General features: G+C 39.4%; 1 protein-coding gene across 1 annotated transcript; it reads left to right on the forward strand.

Moving 5' to 3' along the window:
• Nucleotides 1-650: 650 nt before the first annotated feature.
• LOC122142493 (anoctamin-1) lies at nucleotides 651-7,873 on the forward strand. The gene is made up of 2 exons (XM_042753481.1): nucleotides 651-808; nucleotides 7,067-7,873. Exons 1-2 carry the CDS (start codon nucleotides 710-712, stop codon nucleotides 7,463-7,465), a joined length of 498 nt encoding a protein of 165 aa, XP_042609415.1. The 5' UTR covers nucleotides 651-709; the 3' UTR covers nucleotides 7,466-7,873.
• Nucleotides 7,874-22,998: the final 15,125 nt, after the last annotated feature.

Consider the following 22,998-nt stretch of genomic DNA (forward strand, 5'->3'; position numbering starts at 1 on the left):
GAGATTTTAGAATACGTATCACATTTGCACATTTGTGGTTCTCTGATGTTGGTTAATGGTAACATGACAAGCAAATAAAGCTTTTCTTCATAACAGGTTTCTTATACTCAGAATTGGTCTTTTGTTCACATGTATGTCATGCTGCTTTCCATCTACAGGTTAAACTCTGATCCACAGTCTCTGGAGAAGTTAAGCACTGCAAACACGAGCAGTATCATTCTGTGCCAAGCAAGGAAAAGCAAATGAACATCATCAGTATCAAAGCCAGAGAACAAATTGGATACAATCTTCAAAATTCTATTGTAAGTTTCACATTTGAAATGTTTTTTACTTCAATGTTCAAATTGATGTCAGTTATGCAAGACAACACACTTTGGCACTTGTCTCATAATTGAAAATGAGATTATATAACATTATTTTTTACAATAAACACAGAGGTAAAATCAACACACCTGGGTGTGTTTACACTCTTAACGTGGAACGATCAGAATTCCAGACTTAGTCCAAGCTGACTGGTTACCAGAAGCAATGCATGAGAGCGAGGGCATCTTGGAGGATTTGGTGTATGGCTTTATAGTTGAGTCTAATATTAGCGCCTAGCTCCTCTCACCCCTCTCAAGTTACAACAGAGATCAGTTTGTGACTTGAAGCTTGCTTCATTCTGAGAGACAGAAAAGAGTTGAAGATTACGAGAGAGCGAGGCAGGTTGATGGATTTTCCCCAGAATGAAGGGGCTGGCTCTCAGCCTCCAGCTGCCTTCAAACAAGCACACTTCTTAAGGGATGTGATCTTTCATGGAAAACTTCAGGTGAGGGTCAGGTCAGTGACTATTTGGGATGTTTTAGGACTTTAATACCATATATTAAGTAGCATATGTGCAATATCTGCTGTTAATTATGACTATTACTTATTGCTTTATTGACAATTTGATAAATGTACATACAGCAAGTTACAAACAGATCAGTAGGTAAAGTGCATGAGCACATGCTAGATCTATATGTACTTATGCTTTTTGCTCCTAAAATATGAGCACATGTCCTCATAAGATGAAGGGGAATGCCAGAGGAAATATTATACCTCATAACACAGTCAGCAGTTGCTGGATCAGTTGCAGTCGCTCTACAAAAACAGCTGACCTCATGAATAAGGACTTCAAAAAATAATTTCTAGCTAAGATTACTGTTGCATAGTTTGTTAGTGCTAAAGACTGCATTTAATAGGGAACACATCACATCTTGTAATCTCAACAGTGCATTATTATGTACGACACGCATATTTTCTATAGCATGGTTGAAATGATATATTATGGTCATATTATATACACAGTTGTTTTGTTCTGTTGTGTTCATTTTGAGAGTTGCTTACACTGTGGTTCCCATAGATGTAACAAGAGCCCATAGTTGTCGCCATAGTTCAAGGTTACTAATGTCAGACATTATTTAACAGTGTCACACATCGCACAGATCCGTCTGCAGTGTTACAGGAGATCTCAGGCCCAAAGGTGATGAACTAAGGTAAAAATATTAACATCTGCAGTGAAAATACTGGCAGTACTGCAGAACATGGACACTTCATGTTGTCCTCTTGGGGAGATATATAGGAGAAACAATTCTTCCTTTGCTGTGACAGGGTTTCACAAATGTTCATATTAAACTACACAAAGATGAATGAATATGCACCTAAGATAGTTGTGCTCCTTCATCTAAAGCTGCCCGGTTCTGTTGAACCTCACATTGCAGTACGAGCTTATGTGCTCACACTTTTTTTTATCAACCATTTACTAATTTGTTTGTTTGTTTGTGTGAAATATATTAGTAGCTAATTATGAAATTATTTTCATGATTAAGAATATATTCATTTGGCAGATATTCTTATCAGAGAGGGCCTATATAATGTTGGACCTGTCATGGATCTTCATTTTATTATTTATTACATGTTAGACACATTAGATTTATTACACACTGCTGAGTGTCTTTTAAAGGCATATACCGTTGGTTATTGTGTGCATTTTTAATAACCAAAATGCATCAGTGTCCTTTATATTGTGTCCTTTTTTACTTTGATTAACTGGAAAATAAGCTCTGCTTTGCACACAATGTATGTATAAGAGGTATAATAGGTTCTTGTTAATTTACTCACATTTTACATGCTTCCCAGCAATGCTAATGGGACTGCTACACACCAGAGAGATTAAATGCCACTAACATACTATATCAGCTAATAAAATGTCACCAGCACTGTATTGAAAATTAAAACATGGGGGGTGGTCACGTGACCCGGAGCAAGATGGACAATTGAGACTTTACTCCTAACCAAGCTGTGGTTTATTGTCTTATTCTCTCCAAGCAAACGTCATATTATCATTTAAATCTTGCCTCAAGTCTGTCTAAACCTCAGTGTGACAAAGATTTTCCAATTTTTTCAACGTCTGGCCCATCCACCGGTAAAAAGAAAGTGACTCCTCAATTGACAGTGTGCTCTACAAATGAGGATCAGCATGGTGAAATTACCGCCCACAGTTAATTGGTCTGGCACCCAGGATCGCTAGATTAAGGCTTAACCCAAGGTTTGGTCGATGTCTCTAGCGACTGAGCTGTTATTATGGTCTCTCAGTTGAGTTAGGACTAGTTTATGTTTATTATGCTCGGTGACTTCATTAGGGGTGGTTTTTCTGTTGTGTGGGGACAGAATAGGGGTGGGTAAGTGCTGTAATGTGGTTTATGATGTTTCATGTGTTTGTTTAATTAGGTCAATTCTTTACCATCTTATTTTGCAAAAAAAAAATCCTTTTGTTTTATTTCCTCTTCCCCTGTTTTCTTCTCATCATATACTTGTGTTCTGTTGTGTTTTCCATGGTTGGTTCGGCTTAACTTGTTACTTGGAATGTCAAAAAAAAGAAACAAAACTGTCTGATACTGAACATTTGAAGCTTGGGAGAGACTGGGTAGGTCAAGTTCACTTCTCTTCCTACTCACAGAACAAAAGAGGAGTTGCCATTCTTATAAATAAGAAACCATCTTTTACCTTAGAACTTAAGAATCAGATCCTGAAGGGAGATTTATTATGATCACAGGCTCAATTTTTAAACATCATATAACAATTCTCAATGTTAATGCACCAAATTTGGATTCTCCCAATTTATCACAGATGATTTTATGGTTTAATTATTATTGTAAAGGCTTAAGTTTTCTGGCTGGAGACTTCAATTGTATAATGAATGCTTCTTTAGACAAATCCTCATCTGCTAATGTATCGAACCCCAAATCATCTAATGTTCTTAATTTATGCTCAGAGACTGGTTTGATAGATGTATGGTGCCAATTAAATCCTGAAGTGAGAGATTATACATTTTATTCACATCCCCATAATTCATTTTCTAGGCTTGACTATTTTTTCCCTCCCTAAGCAATTTTTGCATGCGGTTCAGTCGTGTCGTAGTGACTCTATTGTTTCATCTGATCATGCAGCAGCACATTTCTTTCAATATTCCTAGAACTTCAAGTTGGAGATTCAATATATCTCTTCTAAACAGTGACTCTTTTTCCTCTTTTGTTTCAGACAGTTTGTCTCAATTCTGGCTTGATATCAGAGATTCCCCATTGTCTTCGGCCATGATTTGGGATACAGCCAAAGCCACTTTATGTGGACATCTTATTTCTTATACTTCCCATCTTAAAAGAGCCAGAGATAGTAATATGAAAAATCCTGAAAAGGAAGTCACCAGGTTATAACAAATACATAAGCAATTACAAAATACAAAAGCATTGGTCAATGCAAGGACCTTCACTATTCACCTTTAATCTTTACTAAACACAAATATTATGAATTTGGCTATAAATCCAGTTTTTTGCTTGCTCACCAACTAAAGAATTAAAATAATGAATGTTCAATTAATATGATATGGAATGCTAGTGGTGTCATTTTAAGCAACCCTGTGGCTATAAATAAAACTTTCAAGGAAATCTCTCAGCTCAGAATCAAAAGCAACGGATTCTGATATTGCCTCCTATTTAAATTATATCTCATTACCGTTCCATTTATGCTCCATTTATGGTGGAAGAGATTTGGGCGGCAATTCAGTCCATGGCGAATGAGTTCAGTCCATGGCGAATGAGTTCAGTTCATGCCGAATGAGTTCAGTCCATGCCGAATGAGTTCAGTCCATGCTGAATGAGTCCAGTCCATGCCGAATGAGTTCAGTCCATGGCAAATGAGTTCAGTCCATGGCGAATGAGTTCAGTCCATGCCGAATGAATTCAGTCCGAATGAATTCAGTCCATGCCGAATGCCGAATGAGTTCAGTCCATGCCGAATGCCGAATGAGTTCATTCCATGGCGAATGAGTTCAGTCCATGCCGAATGAGTTCAGTCCATGCCGAATGAGGTTCAGTCCATGCCGAATGAGTTCAGTCCACGCCGAATTAGTTCAGTCCATGCCGAATTAATTCAGTCCATGCCGAATGAGTTCAGTCCATGCCGAATGAGTTCAGTCCATGCCGAATGAATTCAGTACATGCCGAATGAATTCAGTCTATGCCGAATATATTCAGTCCATGCCGAATGAGTTCAGTCCATGCCGAATGAGTTCAGTCCATGCCGAATGAATTCAGTACATGCCGAATGCCGAATGAGTTCAGTCCATGCCGAATGCCGAATGAGTTCAGTCCATGCCGAATGCCGAATGAGTTCATTCCATGGCGAATGAGTTCAGTCCATGCCGAATGAGTTCAGTCCATGCCGAATGAGTTCAGTCCACGCCGAATGAGTTCAGTCCACGCCGAATTAGTTCAGTCCATGCCGAATTAATTCAGTCCATGCCGAATGAGTTCAGTCCATGCCGAATGAATTCAGTCCATGCCGAATGAATTCATTCCATGCCAAATATATTCAGTCCATGCCGAATGAATTCAGTCCATGCCGAATGAGTTCAGTCCATGTCGAATGAGTTCAGTCCATGCCAAACTAGTTCAGTTCATGCCGAATGAGTTCAGTCCATGCCGAATGAATTCAGTCCATGCCGAATGAGTTCAGTCCATGCCGAATGAATTCAGTACATGCCGAATGAATTCAGTCCATGGCGAATATATTCAGTCCATGCCGAATGAATTCAGTCCATGCCGAATGAGTTCAGTCCATGCCGAATGAGTTCAGTCCATGCCGAATGCCGAATGAGTTCATTCCATGGCGAATGAGTTCAGTCCATGCCGAATGAGTTCAGTCCATGCCGAATGAGTTCAGTCCATGCCGAATGAGTTCAGTCCACGCCGAATTAGTTCAGTCCATGCCGAATTAAATGATTCCATGCCGAATGAGTTCAGTCCATGCCGAATGAATTCAGTACATGCCGAATGAATTCAGTCCATGCCGAATATATTCAGTCCATGCCGAATGAATTCAGTCCATGCCGAATGAGTTCAGTCCATGTCGAATGAGTTCAGTCCATGCCAAACTAGTTCAGTTCATGCCGAATGAGTTCAGTCCATGCCGAATGAATTCAGTCAATGCCGAATGAGTTCAGTACATGCCGAATAAGTTCAGTCCATGCCGAATGATTTCAGTCCATGCCGAATGAGTTCAGTCCATGCTGAATGAATTCAGTCCATGCCGAATGAGTTCAGTCTACGCCGAATGAGTTCAGTACACTCTGAATGAATTCAGTCCACGCCGAATGAATTCAGTCCATGCCGAATGAATTCAGTCCATGACGAAAGAGTTCAGTCCATGCTGAATGAATTCAGTCCATGCCGAATGAGTTCAGTCTACGCCGAATGCGTTCAGTACACTCTGAATGAATTCAGTCCATGCCAAATGAATTCAGTCCATGCCGAATGAGTTCAGTCCACTCCGAATGAATTCAGTCCACGCCGAATGAATTCAGTCCACGCCGAATGAGTTCAGTCCACGCCAAAAGTTAAATCTTTTAAAAGTATTATCTCCAAATGTTTATTGGAGTATTCTGACTCTTCAGTTTATGATTCTTTGAAACCAATGTAGGAATGGGACCTAGGAGTATCATTTAATTCTGCAGATTGGACTAAGATTTGTAACGGCATTTTTCCAAAATGTACTTCAACAAAATTTTAATATTTTCATAGAATTTATTTTACACCTGTTCAAATCTTTGTTTTAAATGCAAGACATACAAGGGCACATTTTTTCACGTATTCTGGTCAAGATTACATTCAACCGTTCTGGATAGGGGTTCATTCTGTATCCCAGGAGATAACAGGGAAAGGTTTTATTTCATTTCCTTTACTTTATTGGTGGAATGACACTCCTAAGGATCTTTTTGACTCAGACTTTAAGCCTTTGTTTATAATCCTCTCATTTTTGGCTAAAAAATGTATTCTACTGATGTGGTCTACGCCTCACGATCCAACTGTTACTTTGTGGATCCCAGCTGCCAGCCTTTCTTCCTCTGGAGAAAATTACTTATGATCTCAATGACAAGTCAGACCAATTCTGGAGACGTTGGGAAACCCTCCACTCTTTTTTACAAAAACACTTACTTTTATTTTAAGAGAGCTTTGGCTCTTCCTTTCCTGACATGTCTTTGTTTGAATTAAGCAGGTAGAGATGAATATTTTCAGGGATGTGCTATTTAATTCTCAGCACTTGGGGTTTTGTTTGTTTGTGTGTTTGTCTGATTGTTTTTATTGTTAGTGTTTGTATTATTTGAAAATCCTTAAAAATTTGCATCACATTTATCATGTGATTGTCAGTGTCCTTCTGTTTGTGTGTCAGCCAGGTTGCTATGATGATGAAGATCCTGTCCAGTCCATTTAGTAGGAACTGAAAGTTCAGGATTTAAAACTGTGCAACACTACACAACATTCAAAGCAATATTGCTAGCAGGAGTACTGAATGCATGATAAAGAGGACATGTAAAACAAAGGATCAGAATACACTACCTATTAAAGGTTTGGATACAATCACACTCAATCTTAAAGCTGACAAGTCCTGTGCCCTGTTCAGATGCTGCCCCATCTTGACCTTTCACTGGACGCTGGCCCACACACACACACACACAGCCTGGCTTATGTTTTGTCCTCCCCTCTCCCCTCAGCTCCTGAAGTCTCCCGAGGAGAACACACGATGCCGGCGGGGTCTGTATTTCCAGGATGGTATGAGGCGGGTGGACTACATCCTCACTTACCACATCAAAAAGAGCAGCAGTTCCCGGCAGCACACATCTCTCCTCAGAGACAACGCCTTCACCCGCACCCTGCGGAGGGGTCGAGCGCAACCTGCGCCCGCAGCCAGAGAGGAGACTAAAGCCGGCTCGCCCAACCTCTGCATGGACCACCACGATGACGACAAGTGCTTATGGCGCGAGGAGTTCGAGAGTAACCTGGTGGAGATGGGCCTGGAGCTGGAACGGGATGAGGAGGTACATGTGATGGAGCCTGCATTACTGCTCCGCAAGGCTTTTGTTTGCTGGAGGTTTGTTTTATCTTTTGGCTGAGCTTAGCTGTTTTACCATGAAAAAAGGCCACAAAAGACACATTGTCGTGTCACGCTGCATGTGTGAGCTAGTGTGCTGTTATACTGAATATCATCATGGCTGTGATGGAGCCGTAGACAAAGACTACAAGGTTTTTTTTGTTTTGTTTTTTGGAGTGTTTATTTACACTTGGCACAGGCTATTTACACTAACTCCAGCCACCAACATGTGACTGGGATAGTTAACACTACAAAGGATGGTAATTAAGTAACAACTCCAGTAACTTCATTGGTAAAGCGTGTGTCAAAGTAATTTTTGACACAATCAACCCAAGTTCGAATCCGCCTTTTGCCAAACTTTTTTTCCTCCCTTTTCAAGTCTCACATCACATTTGAAAGGCATTTATTTTCAATAAAAATAAAGCAAATGATCAAGAAGTTGAAAATAAAGTATCAGGTAGGGTTAAGTTTGGTGTAGGGAGGGCTTTATAATCCCAATAAGGTGGCATCAATTTGATAATTTGAATTAAAATTGTAAATTACACTAAGTACGTTATTATTGCATACTGTTTTATAAAGTACTACAATACTGAGGTGTATATATTTGCCACTTTTTGCAATAACTAGAACAAATAGCATAAAATCCTGCCATTTTAGTGCAAATAGAATCTATAACTACAGTATTTGAACTTAGTGTGCATAGCATTTTGCCAAGAAAATATGGTATTTACACTTTTTCTGTAAACAAATCATTGATTTTAAGTTTGACATCACTTTTCGCTCTGTACTGGAACATACTGTAATCCTCCAAACTCAGACAAGCAGAGAAATACAAACAGTCAAACATCTCATTAGCACAATGAGAATGCTCCTCAGTCAATCAAATTTAAGGACTGGAACTAAAAAATACAGTCACACCTCACTACTGTGTAAAAGATCATTTGATTTGTGCTCCTGAAGTAACTGGAGAAGTGACTTTATTAAGTCCACCCAAGTCCAAGCTTTCATGCATTCTCATTTTTGATAAGGTTTCCAGTAAAGAGGGGATTTAATGTCTTATCGAAATACTATAGTTTTGTCATCAACTGACTTAAAGGTGCATTGTGTCGTATTGACTATACTGACTGTCAAATTGATGGATACTGCAGGCCAAATGTTATTTTCCTCTGATCACAGAGCTTTTTAGATGGATGCCAATGCTTTTTAGGTTGGGTATTCTCTGTAATCTCTGAACCAGTTCGTTTGCTGGTCACTGTGTTTTCCACCAACTGGCAACCAGGGGTGTTAAAATACTGTTGAGTAAACTGGAAGTGGGTCGAGCCACACAGACCAAAAGAAAACGTCTTAGGTAACGTATGTAACCATGGTTCCTCGAGGGAACGAGACGCTGCGTCGTAAAATGTTTTGGGAACGCCTTCAGTGTGACCGGCTCTGAATCATGTGTGTAATCAGACCAATGGATGGGCGAGACGTCATAGGCGGGTGGCGTCAGAGACCAGGAAGCTTAAAAGCACATGCGGCAAAGCCGGCATTTAGCCTCAAAGAATGAAGCAAGCGCTGGCAGAGATCCCGGAAGTGTGGCACTGCGACGCAGCGTCTCATTCCCTCGAAGAACCATAGTTGCATACGTAACCTAAGACATTCCTCTTCAGGAACTTGATCTGCATCATAAAACGCTTTGGGAATGAGAATGCCCACGCCGCCAGACTTTCAAATCTCTGCCTAGTGTGGGAAACTGCACAGCTAAAGCAAGAGAAGGACCCAGGAGCCTGACAGTAATCGGGGACAACCCGTCCAATGGCCAAACTTCAGAAGGAGTGAGTTTAGATCAGAGGACTCAAGGCTTTAGGATAGCATCCTGATCCACCGCTTAGCATAAGCTTCTTCTGGCTGGAGGCCTAAGCCTCAGCACACCGCAGAGGAAACATGTAACCAGAGGGTGTCTGCCCACTGACTGGCCAGCGAGAGGGACGCAGTAGGCCGCAATGGCCACCATGTAGGCCTTCAGGGTGGAGTGGGTCAACCCTGCAGACAGAAGGGCCTGCAGGAACTCCAGAACTGTACTGACTGGGCAGTTAACTGGGTCAAGCTGGCAGTCTCCACACCAAGAAGTGAAAAGCTTTCACTTGAAGGTGTACAGTTTCCTCATTGAGGGAGCTCTGGAGCTCTGAAGCGTACAGAGGAAGCCTTGGACACATCTGTACCATGGCATCCAGCCCAGTAGAGCTGGATGAGTCAGAGAGAGAACCAGAGGAGACAGTGCGATGTCTCTCGAGTCGCAAACAGAACCACCCGAGCCTGGCCAAAACTCTCTAACTCTGCTTTACCACCTCGGTGTGAAGCCACCATTCCCCGGGCCTCAGCCCCTGCCTCGACAGGAGGTTTGCTCCCCATATTGAGATGCCCAGGAATGTGGACTGCTCTCAGCGAGAGGAATTCACCCTCGGACCACACAAGGATCTGGTACGCTAGTTTGTGCGCAGACCCCCTTGGTGGTTGATGTAAGAGACCACCACTGTGTTGTCGGTGCGCACCAACACATGGTGACCTCTGAGGTCCGGGAGAAAGTAATGTAGTGCTTGAAGTATGGCCAGCATCTTCAGGCAGTTGATACAGTAGGTAGACAACCAAAATGGGTAATGGGCAGGGCCACGGCGTTAACTGCAAGTCGCGTCTTAAAATCATTCGCAAAACTACTGCCAGGTGGCACAAAGGGACGGATTGCGAAATGAATGTAATTGTAAAATGAGATAAAAGGAGGAAGTAAAACAACAATAACATTATGATATAATATTGTAACATCTTTAAAAACCATTAAAAAAATTACAGCGAGTTAATTTCAAAATGTGGGAAAGTCTTAGGCTACAGTCTACTCATCAAAAATTAAAAGAAAGACCTTATGCATGGTATTGTTATTAAACATGCATTAAATATAAGGCCTATATATTTAAATTTATATATATATATATATATATATATATATATATATATATATATATATATATATATATATATATATATATATATATACGGAAAATAAAAAAGTTTTCATTTCGGTTCATTCTTGGTTTAAAAAAAACTTCAGGTTTCATATGCAGAACGAAAAGAGAACGGTCCAGCATTTAGCAATAATTATTATTAACTCTGATTAATAATATGGAATAATATGGAACTCTGATTAATAATATGGAAAACATTTGGATTTCTCCCAAATGAGAGAACCCAACCTTAGCTTATGTTTTCGCTTTAAATTATTATTTTTATTTTGTTTGTTTATAGCTAAGCCTATATTATTATATACTGCAATTATATTTATCCATTAGAATTATATATTTTTAATTCTTGTTTTGTTCTGATTAATTTAGTTAAATTTATAGGATTTGTTGTAAAGTGAAGGGAACCTAAAAAATATCCTTTTTGCACATTATTACATTATTAGGCTAGCCGTTATTATTTCTGAATGTAATAAAATGCAACTTATACATAACATATATTGTTTTTCCTCTCACAAAATTTATATTTTTGCGTGTTTAAAAAAAAAAAAAAAAAAAAAACATGCAGCAAACGAAAATAGGCGATTAATTGGTTAAAATTGTTACTGTGGGTTAACAGTAATTATAATTATTATATACTTAGGGACAGAGGCTGGGCCGAATTTAGGCTATCCAGGTTTTTTTTTTTTTTTATTGCATCTGAAAATGACTGTGCAGCACATTCATTTCATGCGTTCCAGCGTTGCTCAGCTGTGGACGATTTAAAAATGTTTGATATAAAGGTTGCTGTCCTATTTTATACAGGAATTGTTCATTTAAAAAAAATCTAATTATATTGTTAGTTCTTATTATATTGTTAACACAAGTTCGTTTATGCTATTTAACATGCACTGTGACAATTTACCCTTTTTAACTTATAAAGTCAGTTGATTTTAAAGTCAGTTTAATAGTATTGAAGTTCAAGGAAAAAAAAGAAAAAAAAAGGTTTTAATTGCTTAAATTATTTCTATGAATTAATAATATGTTATCATGTTTATTCGTTGTAGAAATCAAGTGTTTATTCTTTAAGAAAAAGGGAAAAAGGGAAAAAATAAGGACGATCCAAATAATTTGTCATATTTGTTTTGCTTCACCTATTAGGTTTTAGCTTACAATTATTCCCAATAATAATAATAATAATAATAATATAATAATAATAATAATGTCTTAAAAATGCCATCGGCCTGAGTAAATTTGATCATTATAGAACTGTGGACTTTAAAGGTTACCAGTGATTTTAGGAGGTGAAAATACTGTGAAATTACAACTGGGATGGGAGTTTTAAAGCATAACAACTGAAAGGTCTCTTGAAACGCTAGCCAATAAGCATTTTTTTTTAACAATGGAACTTAAAGTTTTGAACTAAAATATAATTTCCACCATATCGAGCCTGTGAAATAAATAAAATGCATACTTTTTTTAATGAACAGAACACTGAGAGTGTAGGGTTGCTTCTGGTGTTTGGATTTGTGTACCTTCAATATACTGAGCTCCCCAATTTAAGAATAGCCTACACTATTTTTTCTTTTTTCTCTTCTCTCTCTCTCTATTTAATTCTCTATTAACAGCTTTAACTTACAATGAATATGTCGTCCTTGCCTTCAGCAGACTGGAATGTTTTTCCGCTGCTTGCTAAATGTTGGTTCAGTTTGCACGGGTCATGCTTGCTGTGAAGCGGGAGCAGCTGAATCTGAGGATTCCCGCTTGGTCTTAAAGCCTTTCTCAAACTCCTGACGTTCATACAAATGACAATGATTTTTGTGTAAATAATTAATAAATTTATCAATTGAATTATTTGTTATTAATATGGTCTTTTTTTTTTTTGTGTAAAGATAATAATATGTGCTGCGAGAAAATAATGAATAAAAAGAGTAGGGCTGATTGTGAGTGCCAGCATGTTTCAACCCAGTAACATGACAGACCACGAGACGCCTCGCAGCCAAAAAGAGGACACAGACCGAATTCAGTTCCGTGAGGGGTTGGGGGGTAGTTCTTTATAGTTTGTGGGGGTTGATATCAATGTGGTGAATCTCTTGGTCTTTCATATGGACAGAGTCTGATGAGGGTTTCAAACTTGCTGAGTTGTGATCCACTCAAATGTTGACCTACTGTATAGCCGCAATATAGTTTCTTTAGTTATTATAACTTAATTTCAGAGAAAGTCCACCTTAATTAAAAAAAAAAATAATAAAATAATGATGCAAACTGATGCCATTAATTGTATTTGTGTTTGTCTAAACAATATTTTTTAGGACTATGAAATATAAATTCCTCTCAGAATGTAGCCTATTCATTACCAATATATTGAACATCTTCTTTATTTTTTCTAAATCCCAAACAGAGTCCAGCACATCAGTAAAGTATCCGTCTATGCACATGTTTCATATCTATTTTAGATTTGGGTAAATACACCATGCTTTTACAGACTTGACAAAAACACACCAGTTTGTGGGGGATTTTTTTTTTGTTTTTTCTTTGTAAGCCTATTTACAAATGCACAAACCTAGAGCTAAGAATATCTACAGACAAGGGTTGGCCATTTCCTCAAAAAACATAAAAATATCAATTTTAATTTCAATTTTCACATTTTTGTGTTTCAGAGGAAAAATCAGTGTTAAAGTATCTCTCCATTACGGACCGTTCTGAAAGCAGAATTTATGCAAACGCTGTATAAAATGTTTAACAAACTTAATAACAGTAGATGTTCTAGAGCTATGTTATAGGGTCTGGCACCCCCATAAGGATTTTTCTAGTTACTATTCCGTGTCATCTTGTCATTATTCCACTAATGCAGGTTTATATTAAAATTTACATCTATAATCCATAATGAGCCCTTAATATATTTCCGCACTCAAGCACATGCATTAAGTTTTTATTGCCAAAAATGTTATTCCCTTGGCCGGCTGCACGATGAAATTCACAGTGCTGGCTCTCATCCACATGGTGTGCCCTTTAAAGAGAAATACAACCTTCACAGATTACCTAATGCTTTCGGTTTTGGAATTGATGAGTTTAAAATACATTTCAAAAGCTTTCTGTAGATCTATTTCTCCATGTATGTGAGACACCACATATTTTAAGTTTAATTCATTATCAGGAAAAAATTCAAAGTGATTGAGGAGAGCCCTCCCTGTCATGCATGCGCATTAATAATTTTTTGCACAAACACTTGAATATGAATAATAATTCACATTTTGCATATGCATTACAATTGTAAATTATTTTTACATCAATTATCCAAAATAAAAACCAAACAAGATTTGTAATAGAAGATAAAACAAAATAAGAATAAATGCTGCACGTTGCACTCCTGCATCACTTTCAGCGCCCGCATAAATCTTGCACTCTGACATTTTACACACCTGCATTTAAATCGCGTCTGAGATTGTATATTTTTTTTTTTACTTAAATTATATGAAAGCAAGTAAAGAAGGCTCCCCTTTAAAATCACTTAAGTTGTCAATTAATGAAGCTCTTTTTTACATCGTGTGCATTTTGTTGATTATAATGAGAGAACTTGAGTTTTAAGCGTGAGGGGAGGACGTTTTATTAATCAGTCCATTCTTTAGAGTTTCAATAATTTAGCTAAGCGGTGCAGGTTTAATTGTTTTATTCATTTCTTGTTTTTAATTAGGCTAGATAATGTGATGAGAAATTATCTGATTGCCTCACGTTTTACTACAAAAAAAGGACATAATTTAATAAAACATTTTTCTTAATCAGTGTACAGACAAATATATTTATTTCCCAAGAAATGTATCTGTTAAAAATAAAGGACATGTAATGACTCAAACAAAATGCATGTTGTTTTTATTCAAAGAATTAAAATATATGCCATAATATGTGATAATATTGACATTTTTGCATATATAAATCCATGCAGCCTAGCTCCCTAAATATGGGCAACCTACTGGTTTAATGCTTCAATGCAAAGTAAACCACAATTTCTTTAGAATAATACACATCATGATATTTATATAAAATACTGCACGCCTATTACATGTGTCAAATCTAAAATATTGTTGTAATACTGTGTAGACTTTGAGAAATATCAGCACGGTCATAGCTCATTGCACATTTAATTCTGCGTGAATTCATTTCAAAGAAACGATATACTTCATAGTACTACTTTCATCTGTGAATATTAATTTATTTTAACTACAGGTTGTCTTTTTTATTTCCTAGACTGCATCCATCAAATGACAGTACACTTCAGGTGAGGCAAAGCGGACGGCCTATTTGCGAAACATGTGCTTTTGCTGCGCTTGTTTGAAAACCCTGTTATTACAGCGCCACTCAGCGGTCAAAAGCTTGCAATAATGCACTTTTCAGACGCACCAGCGCGGCGCGGCGGCGTACGCGCGGCGGTCAACCACCGTTTTGTTGGCCCCCATACTGTATGCCTGGTCACATGTCGACCACTCCACATACGCGGGCAGGGTTGCCACTCATGAACCGCCACCCCAGCCGGTGAGGGACCATCCACAATACGTTACACTTGCCGACAAGGACCTCCCAGCAAACAGGCCCTGAAACAAGAACCCAGGCTTTTCTTCACATGTCCAAGCACGTATGCCCGCTGCGTGACCTGGACTGCGAAGTGGGTTCCCCTCGGGGAAAACCCTTGGTCTTGACCAACCACTGTAGGGCCCATGTGCAGCAGGCCAAGAGGTACCACGTTGGATGCAGCGCCATCAGACCCGCAATCTCCGGACTTAAAGCACACTTTTTTTGGCATTAAGTCTTAACCCCAGCTCTTTTGTGTAAGCAAGAACGACAGCTCGATGCCGAACCGCCATCCGCTCTGTTTGAGCTAATATCAACCAATCGTCGATGTGGTTGAGTCATGAAATGTTGGGTGGTGAGAGTACAAGGCCAGAGGAAGAACCAGTATTGGTAGGCTTTGCCCCCAAAGCAAAAACCCCAGGAACTTTCCGATGAGGAAGGATGGAGATAACTGCATCTTAGATCGATCGTGACACACCAGTCCTCAGACTTGGTCTGTGCAGATGTGGCAGTTGTTACGTCACCTGCCGTGTTTAGCCAATTGAGGGCGCTCCAGGCTATAAAAAGGTAAATTATGTGCTACCTGGGATACCTCACCTGTTGAATTGTTGCGTCGGTAACGCGTTTCCGTCACTTCCGCACTTCCGTCCCTCCTTGGCGCTAGTAAACATCAAGGTTGTATTAGTTTGGAGCGTCTGTTTCGATTCAGTGATGCTGCCGTGCGGCTATTAAACAAGCCGTGCGTAGACTTTAATGACGGTAGGATGAATGCTTTGTGTATCTATTCATGACGCACATTTTATAGCAACTGAAAATTAAGAACGATAACTTGCTCCCTTTCTCAGCTGTGAGGACCCAATGCAGTCGCTGTGTTTTGTTAACTCCTACCTGGCCTTGGCTGTAAGAGTCCTGTCGTGTGTGTTATTCAAATCTCCTGACGATTGGTAAGGTATTTTTATCTGTTCCTGTATTGGGATGGGAGAGAACCAATCTAACAGAGTCTGCTTTTGGTGTATAGGTTTGGGGAAGCCAGTAGCTGCTTTTCATTTGAGGCACTCGTGTCTTTTTACAGCTGCATTGCTGTCCTGTTTCCAGAAACTATTTTTTTTATTTATATTATTATTATTATTTTCTTTTGTTCCAAATATACTTTGGGTTTCTAATATTATTTTCTTGTTTTCAAATATTCTTTTTTTCTCGATTTCTTGTTTTTTTCAATATTATTGTTGTTTTTGGTTGTTTTTCATTGATTTTGTCTATCTGCCTTGTTGCATTCTCTGCTATTTTTTTTGATATTTGAATTTTTTTCCCAACAAAGTCCTAATTGCGTGACTTCTTTCTGTCTTATATTCTTATTCTTGTTGAATTTGTTTCTGTTTCCATCTATTTGTTTTTTTTGTGTAGGTTTTTATTGTTGGTTTTTTTTCTTTTTTGATTATATTGTGATTTATTTTCGGCCACATGCTCTTTTCCAGCGGCTGTGTTTATTCTATATATTTAGATATCTGTTAAATTTTGATTTTCTTTGTATTCATTTATATTTGTATTCTTTTATTTTGTTACTGTGACCTCCCCCCCAGGCGACTGTAATTTTATATTTGCAAAGTATATATTAATTTTTTGTCTTGGCAGGGTTTGGGCACAGGGCAAGGACCAGCTTATTTTGGGTTTGGGGGGCACCTCCGTCACAGTGTGCATTGATTTCTCACAGTGTGTTGTGGTGGTCTCCAAGTGTGTGTGTGTGTGTGCACACCGTGATTCACTTATAGGTTTTGTGGTCTGGTCGGGTCGCTGTCCTGTGGTAAGCTCCAGCCCCTTTGCCTTTTGGCATTGATTAAATTTCTCTTGGTGGCCCATTGGGTGAAAACCAAATGTTCCATTGCCTATTTTTAGGGGTTTTTTAACTGTAAATAAAATATTATTTTTAATGGTTCCTCTGCCCTTGACTCGTATAAAATTGGTGATACGAACCCTGTGTTTGCCCTTTTAAAAGGTGGGTTGATTAAAATCTTTGGGTGAAATTCCATCGGGCGTAGTCTGGTTATATTTATCATTGTAAGTCGCTCCCCCGTGACGTAACTTTTCGGTCTCCACCGACCCTCACGCCACACAAGCTGCTAAACTTCAAACCCCTGATGAGGTTTAAAAAAAAAATGCAGATCTAAATAGGACTCAACACACTCATCCTTCCTGGAAACAGTGAAGTACCAGCTGTAGGACCCGGACTCTGCAACGCGGGGAGGGACCACCTCGATGGCCTCCTTTCTCAGAGAGTGTCTCCCTTCTGTTCATTACCAGAGCCTGCTCGAATGTCCCCCGTCGAATTGAGGTGGAGAAGAATTGAACTGGATTCTGGCGGCCTCTCACTACAGTGTGCCGGACCCACTGAGACACATTTGGCAGTAGTTTTCACACTGGCAATAGTCTACTAAGGGAATCAGCCTCTCGAGACTGATCTCTGTGTCATCGAGCAGTTAGCTCAGTGCCCTGAAGGGGCGCAAGGGCAGGTGACGGCCGAACTAGCTGCTCTGGAAACCCCCCAGGAGGTTGCGAGCCTCTTAGCAACGCTACATTTCCGTGCGGTAACTGAAGGAGAAGGTTGTGGGAAAACCGCTGTGCCCTGGAACCTGGCAGGGTTGGCAGATCGTTCTCCTAGGCACTGAGGAGAGACGGACACCGGTAATCCGTGTACACCGCTCTTCCCCAGAGGGGCCTGCCCTCTGAGGTCCTGAGCCACGCCACAGCTCAGGACTTCATAGCTGAAGTTCACCTAAAATGACGGCCCTAGACCCACGTCGTCTGCTAGGAAGACTAGACCAGAGCCTGCAGGGGACGACCGTCCTAGCTGCTCCAGCAGTCCTTGCTGACCGCCTCAACCTCCTCAGAGGAAGAGAGGTAAACACGTGTTCTCACTCGAGAAGTTAATCCCAAAAGCCCCTGTACATCTATCTTCTCATAGTCAGATAAATATTTCATTTTCTTCCTCAGAATTAAATGTAGTTCAAAAACCAGACGTGTAAACTGGTCGGGGTGTAGAAAATTCAAAATCAAAAATGAAACTATGAAATGAAATATAGCTCATAGTGTTCCAAGTATTTGATACAGCTTTCATTCTTCAGGTAAACCCATATTTTCCCTGAAAAAGAAAATCAGTTTGAATAAAGAAAGCAAAAACTTTCGCTATAGATCTTTCAATGTTAAAGTTGCCACAGTCATTGCTGCTGTAAGGATCCACCCGCCAGCCCCAAAAACGGAATCCCAGCCGGGTCAAAGGTTTAATGCGTATTCGGTCTTTTATTTGCGCTTCTGAATTTATCAGGATTTAGTTGAATTTTAGTCTAGCTCCGTGTTTAATCTGACCCCAAATTTCATGTATCATTAAATTTGGGCAATATTTCTATCAAAAGGATCCCCAGATATCGATTGTTTATTAATTTGATATTTGAGTATTCTGAAAATCCCATACTTTAATTATTTGTTTTCTGCCCGTCCGGTATCGCTTTATAAAATCATTTCAGCCGATTGAATGCTCTTCCCAGACACAAACTTGTCAGTTCTGATTTAAAAATTGGATGCAGGGTAAATATAACTTTAAGTCGGTCGCGCTCTGCTTACTCGTAACAAAAAGCATAGTTTTTTATATTTACGAAAAATGCAACTTATTTAAGACAGCGTAGTCATAATCGAAATGGACTCAATTGATGTGCCCTATGCTCCATCTATTTAAACCTTTTGTATGAACAATCCTGAACACAGATTTGGGTATCCTTCGCTTTATCTACTAGTAATAATGAATTAAGAATATGCAGAAAAATCAAATATAACAATTATTTCAGTCAGGTAAAATTGTATCGTGTCAATAACATAATGAAACAATTAGAAGCCAATTTAGAAAGGATAGGTAATTGTAAATCACATTGTAGTTGTGTTGCAACTTTCTTCTGCACACAGACACTGTAGCCATATGGGGGAACGGCCAAATGATCCACGCAGGAAGCACACAAATTTAACATAGTCCAAAATGTAACCGTTATCCTAATTTAAGACACATGGTCTAAAATGCATAGCAAAGCACTCAGGGGTTTAGAGAATAAACTTAACTAGCCAATGTGTACATGTAGTAGCACAAAAAACTATACAGTGTGTCTGTGCACAATGTGTTTAACACCCAAATTTCATTTTTTTAATAAATAATAGTATACCTGACTTCAGGAAGATACATAGTATGGCGCATATGAAATACACTCCAGACTACAGGCTTCTGGTACGAATTTGCCCAGTAGTGTTTGTCACTTCCCTTTAATACTCAGACCAGACAACAAAGAATCTCAAACAGTTGTAAAAACATAAAAGTCCTTTTGGTTCTTTAGGTTCCCGTGATCACATCAGGGTCAAACCCGGCTGGAGATAAACATTCTCAAAGACCCCTAAGGGGGACACACCCCCTTCACAGCAGAAAAACATTCTACAAAAGTTTTCAATCTTTTCTTAATTACAAGTGACTACTGTGAAATTGAGACCAATTTTCCATCGCACAAAGCCTTTAAAATGAATTTAAAAATGAAAAATTTATGATCATGAATCCTGAAGATATAGTAATGTTTCATGTGAGAATAGTAACTTGAGTCTTGGCATTTCTCTGTCGACTTTTTGTGACCCCGGACCATGTACCCAGGGGGAAAGGATGGGTGAGGGATCAAAGAGTAATGGTCTTTCTTCAGATCTTCTTATCTGATCAAATCATGCAAGAGTTCTTGAGTGTTTGGCTTCACAAAGAGATCAAAGCCCATTGTTTTGGTGCATCTGCATTGCATTGTGAGAGTTCCTGAACTCTGGGTTCACAAAGATTTCATTTCATAAGAAATAATTTCACTCCTTACACTGCCCCGCCCTGCCCCCAGAAAAAAGTTCAGGCTCAAACTAGACCCTTTTAGTATTTGCCTTTGTTGGCATCTGTTGTTGGCTTCCTACTGTGTAGAACGAGGAGATGAAGGAGATCTTGAACAATCATCGACTTTAATGACCAAAATCCCTGGGAACACACACATAGCACAAAAATTTGGGAGACGTTTAAGCCCATTCACATGGGATTAGTATTATCCTGCTCCAATCATTTGTAAAAATTGCGGAGGTTATCTGTGATCTTAATCCCGTGCGAATCGGGGTGTCTGTAATTTGTAAAGTTAAAATTTCCCTGCAAAGGGCCTGCCATTTTTTAAACCCAATACCTAGGTCCTGTATAATATTGTCCTGGTGAAATGTAAATGAGACAGAGCAAGGGAAAATATATTAGTTTCATTTTTTTAAATCAATCTGGACCATAGAACGGGACTCTCAAAGCCTTGACATCCGGGTTCCAGGAGATAAGTCAGTAAATTCGAGTAAAATCACAGGCTTCACTTATCCCGTGCGAATGCAAAACAGGAAATTCAGATTGGGGGGGCGGCACACCCTGAAATCAATGAACAATCAAAACCCCAGGAGAAACTGGGTAATGGGGGCACACGGGGAAATAAAACACAAGACAGAACTGACATGCATCGCTGTGAAAACATTTCTCTCTTTTTTTATATTTGGTAAATAAAACAGCGGGTTTGGTTTTTTCAGTTGGTCTGTAAGCCTTGTAAGTGTCTCTTTGTCTTTTTTCAGCATAAGGCTATACGTGAATCTGACAAATACTGTAAGCTGTGGCAATATAGCACAAGCCTTCCCCAACCCGTTACATTTTAAAGGGATCACAACACACACACACACACACACACACACATTAGTGATGTGTTTTCTTTACAGGCTTTCAGACTGTGCTTAATGTGGTATATTCACATATGTGTTAAAAGAATGAGATTTACATGTGTGCACCTGTTCTTCTCTGTGTGCATTTTCAAGTTTATGAGCATGTATGAATACATATAAAACCATGTATAGTCAAGTCAAGTCAAGTCATCTTTATTTATATAGCGCTTTAAACAAAAAAGATTGCGTCAAAGCAACTGAACAACAATAATTAGGAAAACAGTGTCATAATGCAAAATGACAGTTAAAGGCAGTTCATCATTGAATTCAGTGATGTCATCATGCGATCAGTTCAGTTTAATAGTATCCGTGGCAATAATTTGCAATCAAGTCAACGATATCGCTGTAAATGAAGTGTCCCCAACTAAGCAAGCCAGAGGGGACAGCGGCAAGGAACCAAAACTCCATCAGTGACAGAATGGAGAAAAAACCTTGGGAGAAACCAGGCTCAGTTGGGGGCCAGTTCTCCTCTGACCAGACGAAACCAGCAGTTCAATTCCAGGCTGCAGCAAAGTCAGATTGTGCAGAAGAATCAACTGTTTCCTGTGGTCTTGACCCGGTGGTCATCTGAGACAAGGTCTTTACAGGGGATCTGTATCTGGGGGTCTAGTCCTGGTCTCCGCTGTCTTTCAGGGCTGTAGAGGTCCTTTCTAGGTGCTGATCCACCATCTGGGCTGGATACGTCCTGGATCCGGGTGACTGCAGTGACCCTCTGACTTGGATACAGACTGGATCTGGTGGCTACGGTGACCTCGGAATAAGAGAGAAACAGACTAATATGAGCGTAGATGCCATTCTTCTAACGATGTAGCAAGTACATCGGGTGTTATGGAAGTGTTCCCGGTTCCGTTTACCTAATTAGTGCAGCCTAAAAATCCTTTAACGGATTTGAATATTAGAAGTGTATTAGTATGTTATGTGTAAGCCAGGTTAAAGAGATGGGTCTTTAATCTAGATTTAAACTGTCTGATCTGGATATGTACTGAAACAATGTTAGGTAGGTTATTCCAGAGTTTGGGCGCTAAATAGGGGACGGATCTGCCGCCCGCAGTTGACTTTTATATTCTAGGTATTATCAAATTGCCAGAGTTTTGAGAACGCAGGACGTGGAGGACTATAATGTAACAAGAGTCCTGGTCATTAAATGCCTTGTACACTCTAAAAAATGCTGGGTTAAAAAGGGAGAAACCCAGTAGTTGGCAGAGGTATATAAAGTCCAGGGATATAAAAGTCCTGCCATATGTTTATTCCACCCATGAACTCAGCAGCTGATTTCACCATAGAAAAAACTCCCATCATGCACTGCAGTATGAAAATTATTGTCACCACTGTTGAGGATCATATGATGAGTGTTCATGTCTAAAAGTCTGAGCTGACATAGGTTTTCTTTTTTTGTTCGTTCAATATTAATGCTTATGGGGCAGTTTAATGGGTTTTTTGAGTTCTAAAATCCCTGAATGTCTTAACAAACCAAAAAAGGGGCCACTTTATGATGCCTCTCATGATTAAAATCGCTACTTTTTTTTGATTCGCAATGCCAAGTTTCTATGAAACAATATTGCAACACTTAGAAAAAAACTTTTTTTTTAAACAAAAACCCGGTGTGGGGGTTTTTTGTGTGAGGACTTGGGATTTGACAAGACTTTTTTGTGCTTAAAATGAAGTTTTCGTTCCCCCTTTTTGGGAAATCAGATGGGGGTTCAGGGGGAATAAACATATGGGGGACTTTTTTTTCTCCCCCTGGTTTTTACACCCTCCAACCACGGGGTAAAAAACCCCAAACCACTGGTTGTCCCTTTTTAACCCCACTTTTTTAGAGTAAATATCCTAAAATTTTCCTAATTAGCAAAGAAAGTGTCACAGCTGTTGAGTGTTTGTTTTTTGGCGGAGACTCCCCACAGGGGTCCCCGCCCGGAGTCTATGGGCCCATTTTCCAGTCCCCGCATTTTGGTACACCATCTGGGGGGTCTTTCCATGTTCCCAACCGTAGTTCTGTTTTTTGTGTTTAAAGTGTGTTTTTTTTTCTTTCCACCCTTGTTCTCTTTCAAGAGAAAGGGTTTCCCCCACCTTTTTCCAAATCAGTGCCCTGCGTGTTGGATCGGGGAGTTTTTAAGCTGCAAACACCACAGGGGTTTTGGTGGTTTAATTTCAGCATTTTTACCCCAACCCCAGACCTATATTTTTGTTGGACACGGTGTGAACCGGTATCTCACTCATATTGGGG

The sequence above is a fragment of the Cyprinus carpio genome, chromosome B25, assembly GCF_018340385.1.
Source record: "Cyprinus carpio isolate SPL01 chromosome B25, ASM1834038v1, whole genome shotgun sequence".
Classification (NCBI taxonomy): Eukaryota; Metazoa; Chordata; class Actinopteri; order Cypriniformes; family Cyprinidae; genus Cyprinus; species Cyprinus carpio.